At 36.8% G+C, this 17810-nt stretch overlaps 1 protein-coding gene across 5 annotated transcripts in view; it reads right to left on the minus strand.

Moving 5' to 3' along the window:
* The window catches only part of KLHL5 (kelch like family member 5), a 55959-nt gene that overhangs the window by 14237 nt on the left and 23912 nt on the right, over positions 1-17810 (minus strand). For all 5 annotated transcript variants that reach the window (XM_027457237.3, XM_027457236.3, XM_027457238.3 and 2 more), the window contains 3 exons: positions 15494-15676; positions 7783-7919; positions 7141-7337 (listed from right to left, as the gene is read on the minus strand). In XM_027457237.3, the coding sequence (XP_027313038.1) occupies positions 7141-7337; positions 7783-7919; positions 15494-15636 (477 nt within the window). In that variant the 5' untranslated portion in view covers positions 15637-15676. The remainder of the gene's footprint in view (positions 1-7140; positions 7338-7782; positions 7920-15493; positions 15677-17810) is intronic.

The following is a 17810-nucleotide window of genomic DNA, read 5'->3' on the forward strand; positions in this document are numbered from 1 at the left end:
TTTATTAAGGAGTTTATTTAACTCCTACTACATCTTCCTCACTTGTCCGTCCTTCACGCTACCTCTCAGCTGTGCCAGTAAATGCCACTGGAGGTGCCCTGGGAGAAAAAAATATGCACGGAGTTATTTTGACTAATGATCATTTCCCAGACTCTACCACCTGGTCCCACAAACAAATGTGCTGAAACAACCGAGGGTGAAGTGCATGGACAGAAATAAGCACTGGTTGTAGAGGTAATTATCATGACACTGCACACTGACGAAATACTTTCTGAAGTACATGTTAAAAAAATAAAAGGTGTAGTCTGTTTCTGTTGTCTGTGTAGAACACAATGTGAGATGCTCTGTGAAGCAAAGAGCATAACATGCAACACCTACTGGGTACGCTTTTACCTGTTTTCATTATTGCTAGATTAAACTATGGTGATTCAAGTTTTCAGAGGAAATAAAGAACACTGACAATTTCATTGTTCATTTTCAATTGGACATTTGAAGTTTATTCGACTATTTTTCAGGTTTTATACAGTTGATCTGATAGACTGAGGGGGAGAAAAACATACAAAGAATCCACAATATTGTACACTCTGATTTATTAACAATATTTACTTTGATAGGAGTATTCAATTTTTTTTAACTTGTTCTGTCATTTCCAGCAACAGATTCTTACTACAAAGGAAGAAAATTCACAATTCACTTCTCACACTGATATCCCATTACCTCAGAACAAAAGGACTTGCAGAATATTCTATATGGATTCTCACAGGCTTAGACAGAAACAGCAGAAAAATATAGAAATACAATCAACATTAAGAGCATACAGTGAGAAACCTGAATGTTTATTTTTTTGGAATGCAAGAGAAAAGGGTGAGATGATCTATATTCTTTCCCTGTACATCTTTACAAGGCAGAACAGGAAAGGAAAGTAGAAGCAGTTTATAAATCACAACATGTTCTTATACTCTGATAGCTCAAAACCCAATTAACTCATACTCCAAACTGCGAGTAGATTCCTTACAGTAAAACAGCATTACAATCAATTTAGTGAATGGGTTGTTAATTGCTAGATAGCTAAACAACTGCGTTCTGGTTTTGCTACCTATGCTTATAAAATATGCAGAGAATAAAATGCGTTAGATCCACAGATGGGGAAGTCTAACTGGACCAAATACCAAAATCACCCTTCTTTAGTGTCTTGTTTATTGACTTAGAAAGAAATGCACACTAATGAAAAACCTCTGCATTAGAAGCTGGGAAAAAAATTGCATTTTTAGGGTGAAAAACTGGGATCAAGTTGTGAACAGAAGCAGGACCAGCACTGCAAAACAGGTATAAATTTAGCAACAAAACGGAAAAAAAACAACACACAGCACAATTTGGCATTGCATATGCCAAAGGACACCATGACAACAAAGCAAAAAAAGGTTATTGCTTGATCTAATCATTAAATTCAAAGTGGAGTACCTCAATATTCCAAAAATACTAATGAACTGAACAATATTGAGCAAAGGGAAAAAATAGTAAGGATTAAAACAATCCGTCTTATTTGAAAGCTACACACATAATTACGCTACAAGATAGAAGAGGAAAGATCAAAGTGACTCCACTACATGGGTAACTCTGGAGTTGATTTAAGAATAGGAAACATTAGGAAAATAACTGGAAGTGTTAATCTGTGCACATAATAACTGTGTATTCCTGGGCAGAGTTTGGAAAGGAAACTTTGAGATTTAGTATCTGAAAAGCTTTCCTAGTAGAGAGATCCAACTGGCTATGCAAACAAAATGCTTCTGTATGAAAACTGTAATAGGTTACAAGGGAGACAGAACTCTCTTTTCCTTTTCAATTAACTCCGTGTATTACAAAATTGAAGTTTAAAAAAATGAGCAAATACAGATATCAAAAATGGTGAAAGGAGCATACAAATATTCTGTAGCACTACCCACACACTTTTATGTATTTTACTCTGGGAGTAAATTGAAGCTGAAAAATCATCAAAATTTTTCCAGGTTTAGACACACCGTTCACAGAAATTCAGATTCTTTCATGGCTGCTTTTTGGTTGAATCTGTGTAGAGCGTATGCAAGTTGGAGCTGTCCTTCCAGTTTTGCTGAATTTACTGCAAAATATACAGCAGTATACATGCTGAATGTACAGCAGTGCCAAAAAGAAAAGCCAACACTTACTACCTTAAACTTCCCATATTGTCTATCCGGGTCACAGGAAGAGGAAGGGGAAAGCACCTGCATGGAAAGTTTCCTTTGTCTCTGAAGGCAAAGACAAGCTGATCTTGTATAAGACAGTTAACGATCTTCTTTAGAAAGCTTTTTTCCAACTGGATTTAATCACTTCAACAGCTGTTGTGTGTAAAAAGCCTGATTTTCCTTCTTGTTGCTTGTAGACAATTGTTTTCTGATGGGAACAAATTCAACTTCCTCTTGCTCCCATTCTATTTTTAAAGCAGACTCCTTGTGAGCACAGTATCAAAGCATTCCACTGGGAATACAGCTGCAATCTTTGGTCTATGTCTGTTTTGCTTTTTTTTTTTTTTTTTTAAATGATCAAAATCTGACAATTCCTCTTCTTCTACAGACAGAGATTCTGAAGACAAAAAGGAGGAGCCAGTGTGTCATCTCCTAGCATTCTTAACCTCCTCATTAGCCTTTGCTTTCCTTCTTCTTATGGGAACTCTCTGTGGAAGAAGAGGATATTTCAGAGAACAAATGGTCTGCAGTGTTGGTTGGAAACTTTATCAAATGAGTAGCCTGAATTTTATGTACTGGCTAAAACAGGGACACAGTGGCACTGTTCATCCAGACCATAACCTTAAATTCACCCTTCAGCAGCTGCAGAGTGAATAATACTGATATTCTTAACCAGAAGTCTGTCTTGGTACAAAGCAAAAAATATTAGGAGCACATGAAGGAGGTCATGGTATTTATTTTTAAGTGATACTTAATCCCCACAGTTGAATCCAGTTAGATAGTTAGGCTCCCTCTGTACTGTATCAGAAGGATTAAAATCTCAGAGTGCATCAAAATACCCCACAGGCTGAGACGAACTGTACACAGGAGTCCCACAGGAAGCCCTAACCACAGGGATCTGTTTGAATTCCAAACTTGGGCAAAACTGAAAAACAAGAGGTGTTTGACTCATAGGATCTGAAGGAGAATCTAATTTTGTCATCTAATGGCTGCTTTGGTTAGCTGGTCAGCTGAGGTATGCATTAACGAAGAACTGAGCTATCTGACCTCCTGGTAAGCTGTTATAGGCAGACACACAGAGGATGGCAGCTACTTTCCTTTTAGACAGCTTTGACTGCTCTGTTTAGCAATAAACCAACCTAACTGTTCTTGGCATGCCCTTGGTTTGTTTAGAGTACAACTATTGCAGCTTTGCACCTCTCTTAGTTTTGGGATTCTGAAACAGGCTGGGCAGCATGCAGAAAACTATTTAGTCTCACCAAGGCAATACTGATCTTTTGTGCTAGTCAGAACTGTACTCAGGGAACTTAAAAGACAGAAATATCCCAAGTTTTCACAGGTGAAAACAAGCGTACAACTATTTTCAAAATCACTGAGCAGGGTACTACAATTTCAGGTGCAAGAATACAAAATCCTTGTTTTAGGCATTGACACAAATTCTGGGTCTGGCCTTCAGTAGACAAAAAAGCGTTGAAATTTCTTGCCTTTTCATGTCCAGGAGATTTCTGATGAAATGCAACATGATTTTCCACTATGCTTTAATGTGCGGAGAGGTGAGGAACAAAGATTACAAAGCTGTCTACACATGGATTGTCTTAAGCACTATCACATTTAATGTTTAAAGTATTTTTTTAAAAATTTGTAATTAAGAAAGTACAAATTTGGCTACCGATGAAACTACTGACACTTACCTAAGAACAGCTCTCTCTCTACTCACCACAGATATTTCATGTTCTGAAAATAACATTGGGCTATCGTTTTCTCATCTGAAAATATTAACTTCCCTTTTATGTGAAAGAGGAGTGAATGGTTTTCATCCGAGGTACATTATCAACTATTTCAAACAAGCAAGAAGATAAAACAGCTGTTTCTCTGACCTGAGGACAGCTAAAATTCATCAGCAGGCATTATGCTAGAGGGCATGAAAAATGCACGGAAGGCACTCTGTTTGAAAAGGCATTATGAATTAATGTGAACAGATATACTACTGCCTAGCCTAATAAAATTTCTAGATTTATAACTGTATGACCCCAATACTATGTAAAAACCATAACAAAACAGGATAATCTTTGTACAAAAGATACCTTGATCTAAACACATCTCATGATCCCGTCACCTGTATTTTAAACCTGATGCATAAAAATCAAATACAGAGTTGCTCTTTAAAGAGCATTACACCCACAACTGATCACTTCAGTTTATTTCATATTTCACATAATGCACCCTGAGGATTTTTCAAGCTTTGCTTAGCTTGCAGTGTCAAAAAATTGACCTGTTTTGGTGATAACCTTGAAAATTTCTCTCTTCTGAATAAACAGCTTAACTGTCTACAGAGTACCCAATAAAATAACGCAACACTGAAGCCGTTTTAGCGTAACATACATCTACAATCTCTGATATGAAGAGATGCAGCATTCAAATCCATCTTACTCATTTATATTTTTAATCACATTGTAGGGTGCAATTAAAAACATGCCACAAAATCATGCTAATGTTTTCCAGTGACACTAATGAATATTATTTAGACAGAGCAGGTCTATTAACAGAGGGAAGCCTACTGGGATAACTCACTGATTGGTCCTTCAGTTTAACCAAATGCTCATCTCATCTGAATTTCTGGTCTTCATGTAAAGAAATATTTTAATTAAGCTGGTGAGATGCTAATCAAAATAATGCATGTGTCATCAAAACTGTTAAAACTGAGAAGTTGCTTTAATTGAAGAAAAACGGGTATATGACAATTTCATTTTGTGAAAGGGAAAGAAAATCTCACCAAATAAAACATATATAAATTAAAATACAACCATTTTGTATTATTCATTACCTCCTACTTCAAAAAGGAGCACAATTACATGGAAAAGCCAGAAGTATGTAACTACTCAGTATAATCCCTCATTATTGCAGCATATAATTATTTCACTGTTTTAACAAGCAGAATTTACAGGTACTACCAGTGTGCTTAACCCTTATGCTCTAACACTTCTTAATGGAAAGAGCACCAAGTGGCCAGCACTTAGTACTGCTGAACATTTGCTTCTTTCAAACAGCTTTTAAACAAATGAAATTACTTGGGGATTTATTTTAATTGACAATTCAATTGGACTATATATTTCTATGCAGTTTCCATAGCAACATTCATTTCAAGCTAAAGAAGCTGCTTCTCTATTACTCATTATTACAAAAATTCAATTTCATGTCTCCATTGGAACTAAACAACATTAAAAGAGGCCTTGGGAAGAATCCATCTAGCACAACTAATTAGTTTTGAAAATGGCTTTTTAAAATCCACCTAATTTAAATTTCATCCACATCAAAGCCTTAAAAGCAACAATTTTGCCACTGAAGTAAACAACGGCCAGAAAGCATAGAACTATTTTCCTGGGGTCTGAGCAAAAGAAAGATGCTGTAAGAGAGAAGTTCATAGACTCTTCTCCCATAAAAAGCCAAAAAAAATGCCAATCAAAGTAGTACAACTACAATCCCTAATAGTGATCTTAAGGATACAGTAGTCTAACATTTATTAACTTTCTGATCTTAGCAGTTGACTAATAAAGGTTGTGAGGGCCATCGAAATAACACAGACTTATTCTGAAAAAAAAACAAACAGGTCAAGGAAGGAACACCTTGTGCTTTTCGTGTCACTGTTTCTCTCTATGTTAATCCTAATAGTCCTCAAAGCCATAAAACACATTTATCTTTGCTGTTTCATCTAACTGTCTATCTAATTGAAGTCTTCTCGTTTTCATTTGAGCAATAATCAAGGTCAAGAATGGAATCATGTAAGTTACAATCTGTGCAATATTTATTGACTTCTTTTCGTAAATTTCTATGTGCACATAATTTTAAAAGATTAGAGATCCACTTACTGAGGAAGAACAATGATATCATTGGAAAAGGGATGGCTACTTTAAACTGTAATAAATATTGAACTAAATTTACTTTAAGACAAGAAGAAATAAAAAAGGCACCAGCACTTTCTAAAACTGCACAAATTCAGAAAGCAGAAGGAAAGCCATGGGCTTCTAATAGTAATTGCAGGATAAAAAATTAAACCTCTTGGTTTATCTAAACATAATGACAATGCAACCCCAAACTACACAGGCAAATTAAGTGCTATCTCCATTCCCACATCACTAATGCATTATCTCCATGACCTCATTCAGGTCCCAGGAGCTTACACATGCAAAATTTCATCAAGAAGAGAGAAAAATACCTCACAAAACTCTGCAAATAACAGATGACTCTCTGGCTTAACTCAGAGATAAGTATCCTGCCTTCTGCTGATAACATTACTAAAATATGCTATGTGAGAAGGAAAAAAACATTTACATTAAAATAAAAGCATGATTATTGAAAAGATGAAATTTAATTAAGTTGGCAGGTCATTCTCTCTCTAAATGAACTCTGCAAATATCATTGGCAAATTTGCATGTGGCCACATATAGCCTAAGATCAAATTGTTTGATGTTATGCTGATATTCTATTACTAAGAAATCAAGTATAATACAGAATCTATTTTGGTGAATACTTACATTTATATCCCAGGTGTAACCTAGAACCTGATTACTCCAGCTCATTATGAATTTTTTTGATTTATTGATCTGTTATTTTGGACTAGATGACGGTAGCTAGCCCACTGTTTAAGGGTGTAGTTTCTGACTGACAGAAATACAAAGTAGCCTTTGAATGATTTTATTGAACGTGTATCACACAATTCCACTGCCATTACAAGGAAGCATTATGCATGCCTGCTTTCTTCCAACTCTAAACCAGCAACTTTACAGTTATTCTGTCATTTCTCATCATGGTAACATATGTGCATTCTTGTTTGGAAAATGGTCAAGGCTTTCTGTAGGAAAAACATTGCTATTTTACTCAGACAAACATTCTGTATTTTCCTTATTAAAATAACTGGATGATTCTTAAAAGAACAACATACCATAGTATAATTGTGAGCCACTTTGTGCAAGTCAGTGCAACCCTGTGCATCAGCAAACGATCGGATTCCAAGGCAATTGGACGGGTGAAGCTGCTTCATGAGGAATTTACAGCATGCTTCTACAACCTGAGAGAGCTGAAGAAGGCAAGCTGTAGACAACAGGCACTCAATATTATCTTCTTTTAATTCAAGGCGACCTATCAACATTAAAAAGCAGATGATAGAATTTTGCTTTTATGATTTGTAAAACTCCCCCAAACTCAGATGCAACAGAATTATTTACAGATTGTGTGACAGAACATAAGGCTTGGCAAATATCACCTTCAACTTTAGATAACCAGCTTTTCCAAATCAGCACCTATAATGATGCAAGGAAAGGGAATCCTAATAAAATTCCTTTTTCATCAGCCATGATACATTTGAAATATTGAATTAATCTTTTAACTATCTGCATATAGTATTATCAGAAAAACTACATCTAACCAGGTTGCCTCAGGTAACAGCAATGGTTTTTTTTAATGTAAATGCGGAATTAAATTATGTGAATGATAATTCCTAAGAGCATTTGGAATCTAATAATGGAATATAATGCTCACAGGAGGACAATTCATTACATCAAATTGCCATTTTCATTCTAATTACCTGTATATGCATATTGAACCAGAGCCCACAATGCATTTGGCTCCACACCTTCCATCTTGATTTCCTCCTGTCTTGCTTCCCGTACATCATTGGTAAACATTGCTGCAAAGTAGTCCGAAACAGATGAGAGAACCAATCTGAGCACATCATGCGGGAGAAAAGGAGAAAGACAAAGAGAGGAAAAGAAAAAAGCTTAGTCAACCTGATGTTTGTTAATTTAAGAGTCATTACTTCACAATTTGAAAAAATGTTGTACTGAGAAAAACATTTTTAAATTGACAAACTGCTCCACACTTCAGTTCCCCTCTATGAATAACGAAGTACTGTGACTGAGTCTACATTTGCTGCTGAAGTAAACAAATTACTCTTTCAAAGCTCAGTGACTTCTGATAGTCTACGTGGCAACAACCCACAAAACCACATAAAATTGGAAATCGAATATAAACAAACATAATGGAAATTGAAAAAAAGTTGAGATCCATTTGTATTATATCAGTTAAGTTTTCAAATGTGAAAGAATGACTTGCTAGTCCTTTTTCAAAGTGCTTTAAAACACTTTTACTCTTGGTGCACACATACACATTCATCTACTAATGCTGATGACAGGACTACACAGTCAACATGGAGATGGTACAGCCAACAAAACCCCATATAAGGAGGAAAATATGCTACGCAGAACAAACTAATTAGCAACTAATCTCTTTTGTGGATATGTACTGAGCATTTTATTAATTCTGATTATTTAAAGATACAGAGTAAGTAAATGTGGTAATCTGCCTGTTTTTTTTATTATTATTATTTTATATATATATATTTCATGTTTTATTCTCAATGCCACTCTGCACGTGTAAGAATGAAGATGCGTTCACAGGGCTAGGGTTAAAGAATGAGATCCACCGAAGACAGAATATTCAATCCATGGTTCTGCTGTATGAAACCTACCAGAACTATTGAGGAAGCCTGCTGTTCTTGTTCCCAAAATACCTCCAGGAACAGCCTTGTAGGTTGGATCAATGTTTGTGCTGCAGCAGCACGCTATTGTCTCGCTCACGTAGAATTCAAATCTAAATACACTTGCATAGTTACTGAGCCACAGAAACATCAAACTCAAGAATCAAGCCTAAAGCAAATATGCTACACAGCTCATCTGCATATATTCAATAAATCCGATACTTCAGGAAACATCAGTTTATCCTGAGTCATTACATTGGCTTGTTAAGATGATAGAGATCTGGGACCTCAAAAGAAAATAAAATTCACTTAAAATTTGAGCACCAGAGGAATAAACCTCAAATGTATTAACAGCAAGGATTTGCAGGTATACATATGAAGTCATGAATTATAAAAAAACCCCTGCCTCTTAATTAACTACAAAATTAACTGTGAAGAACTGTCTCTTAGTTAATTAACTGCATAGTAATAAATACTGACTGCTCTCAACTACTTTTTTCCCCTGCACATCTTTTGAACAATAACCATTTGGACAGGTCTACAGTCAGGTAATCGTTTTTTTCTACTTGCTAAGTCAGTAGTATTCTGTAAGAGTGTACATGGAAAAAAGTATTTTTAAGATCTTGTATATTTGAAAAAGTTTTGTAAAGAGAAATAAGGTTCTGTTATTTTAAAGAATATATGGTTCTTGAAATACAACATTTATTCTGTATCTCATTTGTGGAGAAAAATTAGAACAGAACCTCTAAACGCATCACTTCCAAGTGTTTTAACCTCATGTTTAATGACACCTACAAATGAATGGGAATATTGCCTCCTAATGATCTGCAGAAGTTCAGTGAAATTAGAGTAAATTCATATAAACAACATGGGAGAGTTTCTACAACTGCCTTTTGATTTAACAAGATTAGATCGGTGTGTGCAAAATAGAAGTTCTTACCACAAAGGAAAGTGTGTAGATGGACAGATTTAAATAATCCAAGTATCCCTGCAATTCCAATTAAAAAAAATGGAAAGAAAAAATAAAAAAGCAAACAAAATATTCAAACTCTGGCAATACCGTCTTGAACTTCTATGTAGAATAGAACATGAAAAAGAAAGGTCTGTGCCATGGGAAACAGAACCCAACACCAAATATTGAATTTTATTTTTTTTTAAAACTAACAGTGCAACTGTTTTAGTTAGCTGCACCATCATATACAAAATGGTTGGACTGTACTTATCTTAGCCACAACTGTCAAAGAAATGCCAAGCAATAACCCAAAGCTCTGGACAAACGCCTCCTACCAGCTGCAGTGGTACCAGCAAAATTCTCCCTGTCATTTCCAGTCTTGAAGTCCTCCAGAATAAATTATTTAATATTCAACATGTAATCCATTTCATATTTTTGCTAACTTTGTTCAGATTGACGGGAAGGTATATAAGCTTCACAGTGTCATGTGCTTTCCAGAGAGTGACATGCAAATGCCAAAACAGCATGTCCAGTGCAGGAGTAGATTAAAACAAGCAATGTGCCAAAGCATATATTACACGGATAACAGTTTCAATTTTAGCCAACAAGCATGATCACAATAAAAAGTCTTAGAACAGGTATCCACATAGTTCTCTAAATATAACTTTTTCAAAGAAAGAAAGAGGATTGAAAGATAAAGTGACAACACATCAAGGTGACACTGCGCTAGCATAAAAGGAAACACTGGCAGACTCCCAGTCATCTGGCCTTATTTTGTCCCATGTTTTTCTCAGTAGTCAATAAAAATCAATTACTACTTTACTCATGTCATTTGACACCCACTTGTTCATTGATTTCTTAATCTTATTACTAGTAACTGATTTTTCTTTCAATTTTTTGGATTGTCTGAAGATAAACCACATTCCTACACACAGATCATACCATGTGGAGCAGTTATACCTTCATGTATAATTGAACTGTCCACAGAAGGGTTTCCTCACTCTAATTTGCTAAAAAAGCTCTGAAATAGCTACCTGACAAGTACAATTTTTCAGAAGGAAATCTGTGCAATGACTATAGAAATGGCACTTATAAATAATACCCACAGTCTCCCTGACAGCTTGAGCCATCACCTGCAAATGTGAGCTTCGTAAGTATGTAACACAGAGAGATTCTCTATTATTTATAAATCATTACATTTAAAATATTTGACCAAATCAAGCATTCACTGGGAACTACTGACGGTACAAAATGCTGCCTTTCCTCATTTAGAAACCAAAGTTATGGTTTTTCATGTTTTTTGTATTCTTAGTTTGCAGTCTTTTTTCTATCAGTAAGATTTCTTTCCTAAGTGGCTCAACTAAAATAACAGAGAGCAGTTGTGGTGGTGTTCAGCTGCCCAGCTGGGTAAAACCACGACACCCACAAGGATCCCTGAGCCCTACTGATCAGTCTCTCATGCAGAGAAAAAAGTATGCTAATGCCAAAATTTTTCATCTGGAAAATCAAGGGTGTGTGAAGAGTTAATCTCTCTGGAAAAAACATTCAGTGGCTACGCACTAAACACTGACAAAATCTGCATGTTTTAGTATGTTCTCCTGTTCTTATGGGAGGTTCTAGCGTTACTGATTTCTTCAATTTCTGTGTTTTGTGCTGATCCAAAACCAGGAAGAGGCACCATGACAGCTTAATTCACTTTGAAGAGCTAGGCTAACTTCATTGTTATTTACTAACAGCCAAGAAAATGTGTGCACTTCTTGCTGCAATGGCCATAAGGTGCCTCATCTAGACAGTTTTCTAGGCCTTCAAAGCAATTATTAGGTAAAATGCTGACAAGCTGCCAAACCTGGCACTTGATAGATTCAGTATCTCCCAACCTGATTCACCTGTCGGAATGAAATGAAGCTTCCTAACATCTTCAAGATAAAAGGGCCAGTTCCTAGGCGCCTCCTGGTTTCTGGCTGCCTAGTGGCTGAGAGTAGGCCTAGGGAACTCGACAGCTCGACCTCCTGCGAGGAAGCCCCACGTTGCTTCAGCTACTCGATAACAAAACAAGTCAGTAATAAAAGGTTTATGTGAAAGTGGTACCATCCCATACAACCATTGTGTATGCAGAAATTAAATTTGTTTAAAATACCTAAATACATACGTAGCATGCAGAATTTGATGTTGAAATGACATCCAATTATACCTTTCTTCCAGGGAAATCAAACCTTTCAAAATTATTTTGCCACTTCTGACATAAAGCAACGGTTACAATAAATCCTTTAGTAAAATCTTTCAGAATAATCACAGTTAGTAGCAACAGATACCTTTTTGGCATAAAGCTAGCACAGAAGAACTGCTTTTAGATATATTTTGTTTTTTCAGAAACACACCGTGCGTTCAACTTTTATAAACATGTAATTACAACAATAAAAAAACTGCAGTGAAGAATTTAGGAAGTAAGATAATACGGTGTGTGAAAGTAAGGAAGTATTATTAAGCCATATGGAAAAGAAGTACAAAGATAAATAAACCTCAAGATACAAAAATGTCTGCAGACCAGGATTTGTACTCTTCCAAACAAGTTTACTAGCCACTAGAGTACATAAGCTTCCATTTCCCTTCTTTTCTTCAGTCCCATGCCTTTTATATTTTCATCTGTCAGTGTCAACAGGAAGGAAAAAAATAAAAAGGCTCTGACAGACTTTCAGCCTGCTGGTTAAAGAATGTGATGCAGTGCAGGCTTTAAATCCCCTCCGGCCAGAGATCTCCCATTCCTTAAGTGAGTTCTGACCATCAAGTTATTACTAAACTTTTACTGTGGGTATTGCAGTTAGATGAATGTAAGAAACGTAGTAAATGACCTCGATGTCTGAAATCACTGTGGACACATGAAAATCATCTGATACAAAAAAACTAGACTCCATTTCTCACATTTAGAAGAGCCCAGCAACAGTTCTTTACAGAAGTTAAAGGGGGTTAGGGAGTAGAAGTATAATGTATTTTTTGCCTTGTAGAGAACTGTTCCCTTTTCTACCTACTTTTTGATCTCAAATAAGTTCTGAGCTATAATTTCAGCACAGAACGAGAAGATAAACAGCCTTACAAGAACAGGAAATGCCATATTCAGAAAGATTATGGCTATGTGTGATACTCTTACCTGTAGCAGACTCAGAGCCCTAATTTTTTGAATAGACTCAAAAGAAAACCTCTCAGAATTTACAGTAATGTACTAACTGTGCTTTTTACTGCTGCAGACACCAAACTCGCTGCTCTTTTCTCTAAGCATATACTTACTTCATATAATTCAGAACATTCAAGTACCATCAAATGTAGAAACAGAGAATTAAGAAAAAAAAGATACAACTATTCAAAATAGCAGGTTCAAAACAGAAAATCTGCAAACTGCTCTATGCATGAGTGATTAATAATAATGAAAAATATTCTTACTAATTCTATGTGACCACATACTGAGAAAAACTTTTTTTTAATTAAAAAGCTGTCCAGAGTAAACAAACTTTGTTTTCTTACATGCCTTAGTGTGCTAAGCCTTTAATCTAGTATCTATTTAATAAATATTGTTAGTTATTAAATCATAAGATAAAATAATCACGACTGTTCTGAAATATAGTGAGAGTTCCAGCCTTCAGACAATGCTAAAGAAGTCAGAACTTGGACAGGTTGACGCAGGCAGTACAGATTTTTTACTAGATTTTAGTACAAATCCTACAGATTTTTTTTTCTTACAACACAGGCTACCACAAATACATCAAGCCAATCTCACTGATTTTTTTTTTTTAAATTTTTGAACCAAATGTGACACTTCCATCTTTATATTTTGTGCTATGGAAAAATGTACCAAGATGAAGACTGTAGTTATTGCTATGTTTCCTTGGGAAAACAAAACAGTCAGAGAAAGAACTTACTGTTGCAAAAGGCAAAGCTTCTTTGTAGGCTGCTCCAACATTAAGAAAGTGAACTAAGGATAAACATAAGCCTCCCACCTCCTGCTACAAGCACACAGTGTGCTTCTTTGGCCTTAACTTTTGTGCATATTTAAAACACAATACTCCAACTACAGCAAGATGCTTCTCCTCCTGAAGAGGAGAACAGAGCAAGTAACAGGTGGCAGCATGAGCCTAATGCACTACAGAAATAGATGCAGTAGCAGAAACTGAGGGAGCAAAGTCAGTTCTATAAATAAATGAGGAACAGGTAAAAAAACACATTAAAGAACTTTTTAGCATACAGAATGTCGTGTTTATCTTGTTGAATCAAAATCTTCCAGTCCTTACAAGACAGTTGCAGCTGTCCTCTGCACCCTTTCCACACTTTTTAATCATTAAATAAACCCAACCCCAGAACTATATACTGCAAAGGTGCCATAAGGAAGTAAAATTATTTCTGTACTATTATCATCGCTATTTTTTTGTTTACAGCAGTTTACAGCAAGCAGTAAAAAAGCTCTTTGACTTCTAAATTACTTCAGTGGGTGCAAGTCCAGTGGGGGTACGTGCATTCCCTGTTTTCATCTGATTTACTCTTTGCATAGGAACCGTGAAGTTTTGTGATTAATTTGATTAAGCCAAGCACTGATCTTACGCAACTCTGTAGCCATAGGGAAAGTCAAATCAGCTTGCTCAACCACACTTCCCTTGTCTCTCCAAAAATACTCATCATTCGAAGAAGTGTTTACAAAGGAATTGAGGTCAGGGGTTGGGTGGAGAGCAGGACCACCCATTTTAACAGTAATTGCAGTAAGATTTGCTTTACCCCTGATTTTCCCATGTTGATTACAGTCTTGACTGTTTAAAAATGAGGTTTCATAAAACGAAGGCTCACTCTGAGAGCTACAGCAAGTTATACTGTAACTACCTCCCTGCTCCCCAAGTTGGTTCCCATCTCCATGCTGTCTTTCCTTCAGTTGCATCAGCACAACAGTGTGGCTGATTTCTGAATAAAAGCAGAAATCTGGCTTTTTAAAGAAAAATACCAAACCCAAACCAGAAACTTCTCCCAGACTTTATTAACAGCGTTAAACTGTGGTTTCACTGCAGGGGTAGAAATCAGCAATGGAAAACAGGAATGCTTTAGGCTACTATTCCTGCTGCAGAACTAATCTGACGAAAACACAGCTTAATTACACCTAGGTTCCTATTCAAACTATTAATCCCATGCATTAAATATTGTAACATGCTTCAGTTATTCATAGTTCTGTTTCATAATCTTTGGTATTTTCCTAGCATTTAAACGGCATTCTGTATTATCTGTTAATTACGCAGATGACAGATACGGGAATGTTTGATCAAATTCAGCCTTTTAACACTTACTGTCAGTGCTCAGTAATCTGCTATCAAAGGACTTGTTACTACGGGAGACAAAAAACTTCACGTGGACAAGGGATTGTCCTTGTTGCTAATTATGACTCCAACAACTTATAATTAAGTTGAAAGAAAAACTTAAGTCTAAGAAAATGTATTTACTCCATTCAATGGCACAAAAACTACTGCTGCTGTTAATGGTCTTAGGGTACATTTGGGACTTTTTTTGGGGTCTTACTTTGTTATGCAAATACCTTACTACCTGCTTGAAGACAAAAAGTGTAACATGAAAATATCCCAAACATTTTTGGTGCTCTATCACATACAACAGACAGAAATTAACTTTTAGTTTCCAAATAAATGTTAAAAAAACATAAGCATGTCTAAAGTATTCCAAACTGTTTAGGATGTTTGGAAGTTTTATAAATAAAGAACAAAACACATACTTTGACACCACATTTGTAAACTGATAAAAGGTTACTCCAAATTATAAAAAACTTACCTGTGAGCAGGAATTCTCCGATCACCAGCAACTAACACCACATCACATAGCTGTTTGTGTCTAAGATAATTCTCCATCTTTTTAAAAGTTTGTTCAGCGTGATTGAGAGCCTGAAAAAATTCATCTGATGTACAGGGCTCCATAGTTTGACAAGATGATAAGGTATGACTGCTGTTGGAGGTTCTGCCAAAGACAATAAGAGAAATCTTAGTCCGCACAACATTAAGGTGCATCAATTCTCCATGCAGATGATAAAATGAAAACTATATCCATGCTCCCTTCCAATTTTATTTCTGTTCATATTAATACTTTATTTCTCCAAACCCTTATGAAAACAGATACAATAATTTGGTGCTGTACTTTGCAACTACCGGGCATGCAGCGATCAGTCCAGTAATCACATCTATCTATCATTGTCAGACAGGAGGAAGAACAGGCATCTACCAAGACCCCGCAAAGTGAAAAAATGATGGAAAAGTATTCAATAAGGAATCACACCTCTCCCTGCCACCCCATCATGCACATATGTTAAAATCTTACTTCACACTTAGCTTAGGATGCCTAGAGCAAAACTTGGCATATATGGAGCCAGAAAAGGAGTGTGGATGCAAGGGGAAAAAAAAACACATGAAGAAACACATCAATATACTACCACTCCTGCTGCATGAAGCCTTAAGTATTTGAAATGAGATCCAGCAGAAAGAAGACAGTGGGGAGGGAGGAGGGGAAATCAAGGGTGGATGGGGAGAAAAATTATTCCTGTCCATACACACAGCAGTTTGCAAGAAAAGAGGAAGGAAAATGTAAATGGAATGCATGGGTTGAGGACGTAAAGGAACTGGATCCTAACTATGCAGACTGAGGGAAGCACACCTTTTCTTGATCACAATCCTTTCACTGACTGCTTCTCACTTTGCACTGTGAAGGCAACTTAAAAAAATACTCTAGACCTACTATAACATTTGGAAAGACATGAACTCGTGAGACCTACATCCCGAGCCCTGTTCTCACAAAGCTCAATGCTTAGCTTGGGATACTCATTTGAAGAGGGGTCCTCACATACCAAAGCCTAAATTTTCAGCAGAAAGATGTTCTGTAAATTTTCAGGGGTGTGTGTATGTGCCCAGATAGCTAAATAGGCCAAGTAATCTGACACTGAGACTCAGATCTAGTAATGGATCAGAAACGAGATACCTGCCTACCTACTTCCCTTGAAGGACTTTATCTTAAACGTGCTCTGAAGTTGTGGTTAGGCATTTATTGCAGCTGTGTCAAGTTCTCCTCACCCCCCATGAGTCACTTGTTCTGCTCCACCACCGGCCCTCTGACATGCTGGAACAAGTCTTCTTTGTGGCCATGTGTGAAACTGAATCAAGGAACTCATAGACCTGAAAAATTAATGGGGGTAGGAAAAAACCCTACCTTTCTCCCATATCAGCTCCTTGACCTGACTCACTCTTTAACCACGCAAAACATGATGTTGTCAAACTGGGTGGTGTTTCACAGTGAAGGAACCAGTACTAAGGGAAAGCAACTCTTTTGTTGCACTGTATTTTAAATCTGATTCCTCAACTTACCCCATTAAAAGCGATCTCAAAGGAAAAAGAAAATCTACCAGCTATCAGGGATCTGACTTATATTACAGCCTCATAAAAGAGCTGTGCAGATACGACTTAAGAAACCGGTGTGGAGAAGGAAAAAACGTTCTCAGCCAGCACTGTCCTGGCTGATACCCTCAGCAGAGCTACTGCCAGTGCCCAGGGCACACACGTGCACCCTCTGTGCAAGGCTCACTGACAGTGCTGCTTTTGGTCAATATAGAAAAGGAACCACAACAGTGTCTGTTTAATACAAGCCCAAGATAAAGCACATACATATAGGACACAGCAGAGCCAGGCCCAGTTTGCTCCCTTACCTGAACAAGTTCAGCACCATACCTGCCCTCTCTTCTAGCCAGTAACTTATCTAACACTTTCCATAGGGAAATGAAAAGGAAAGGGAAAGAAAGATTAAGTTTAATGATCTATAAAGAGAACACGGAAGAGACACCTGAATAGTTGAGGTGCTTGCACAAAAGGGGGGATATGAGCTATTTATGCCTATTGCCCAATCACCGCCTATGAAAAATTCAAATCCCCCCCTTTTCCCCAAACTGTCTTACAAATCTGTGTCCCGGTTCAGTTCACCACAGCCTCAGCCAGGACAGCTGCAAGAAGAGACACATGGCAGGCCCTGTTTTTCTCCTTCCCAGCAGCAGCACCAAAATGCCTCTCCAAATTCTTGCCTGACACCCTTCGTTCCTAGAAAGGAAAGCTGG

This window comes from Anas platyrhynchos, chromosome 4, assembly GCF_047663525.1.
Source record: "Anas platyrhynchos isolate ZD024472 breed Pekin duck chromosome 4, IASCAAS_PekinDuck_T2T, whole genome shotgun sequence".
Taxonomy (NCBI): domain Eukaryota; kingdom Metazoa; phylum Chordata; class Aves; order Anseriformes; family Anatidae; genus Anas; species Anas platyrhynchos.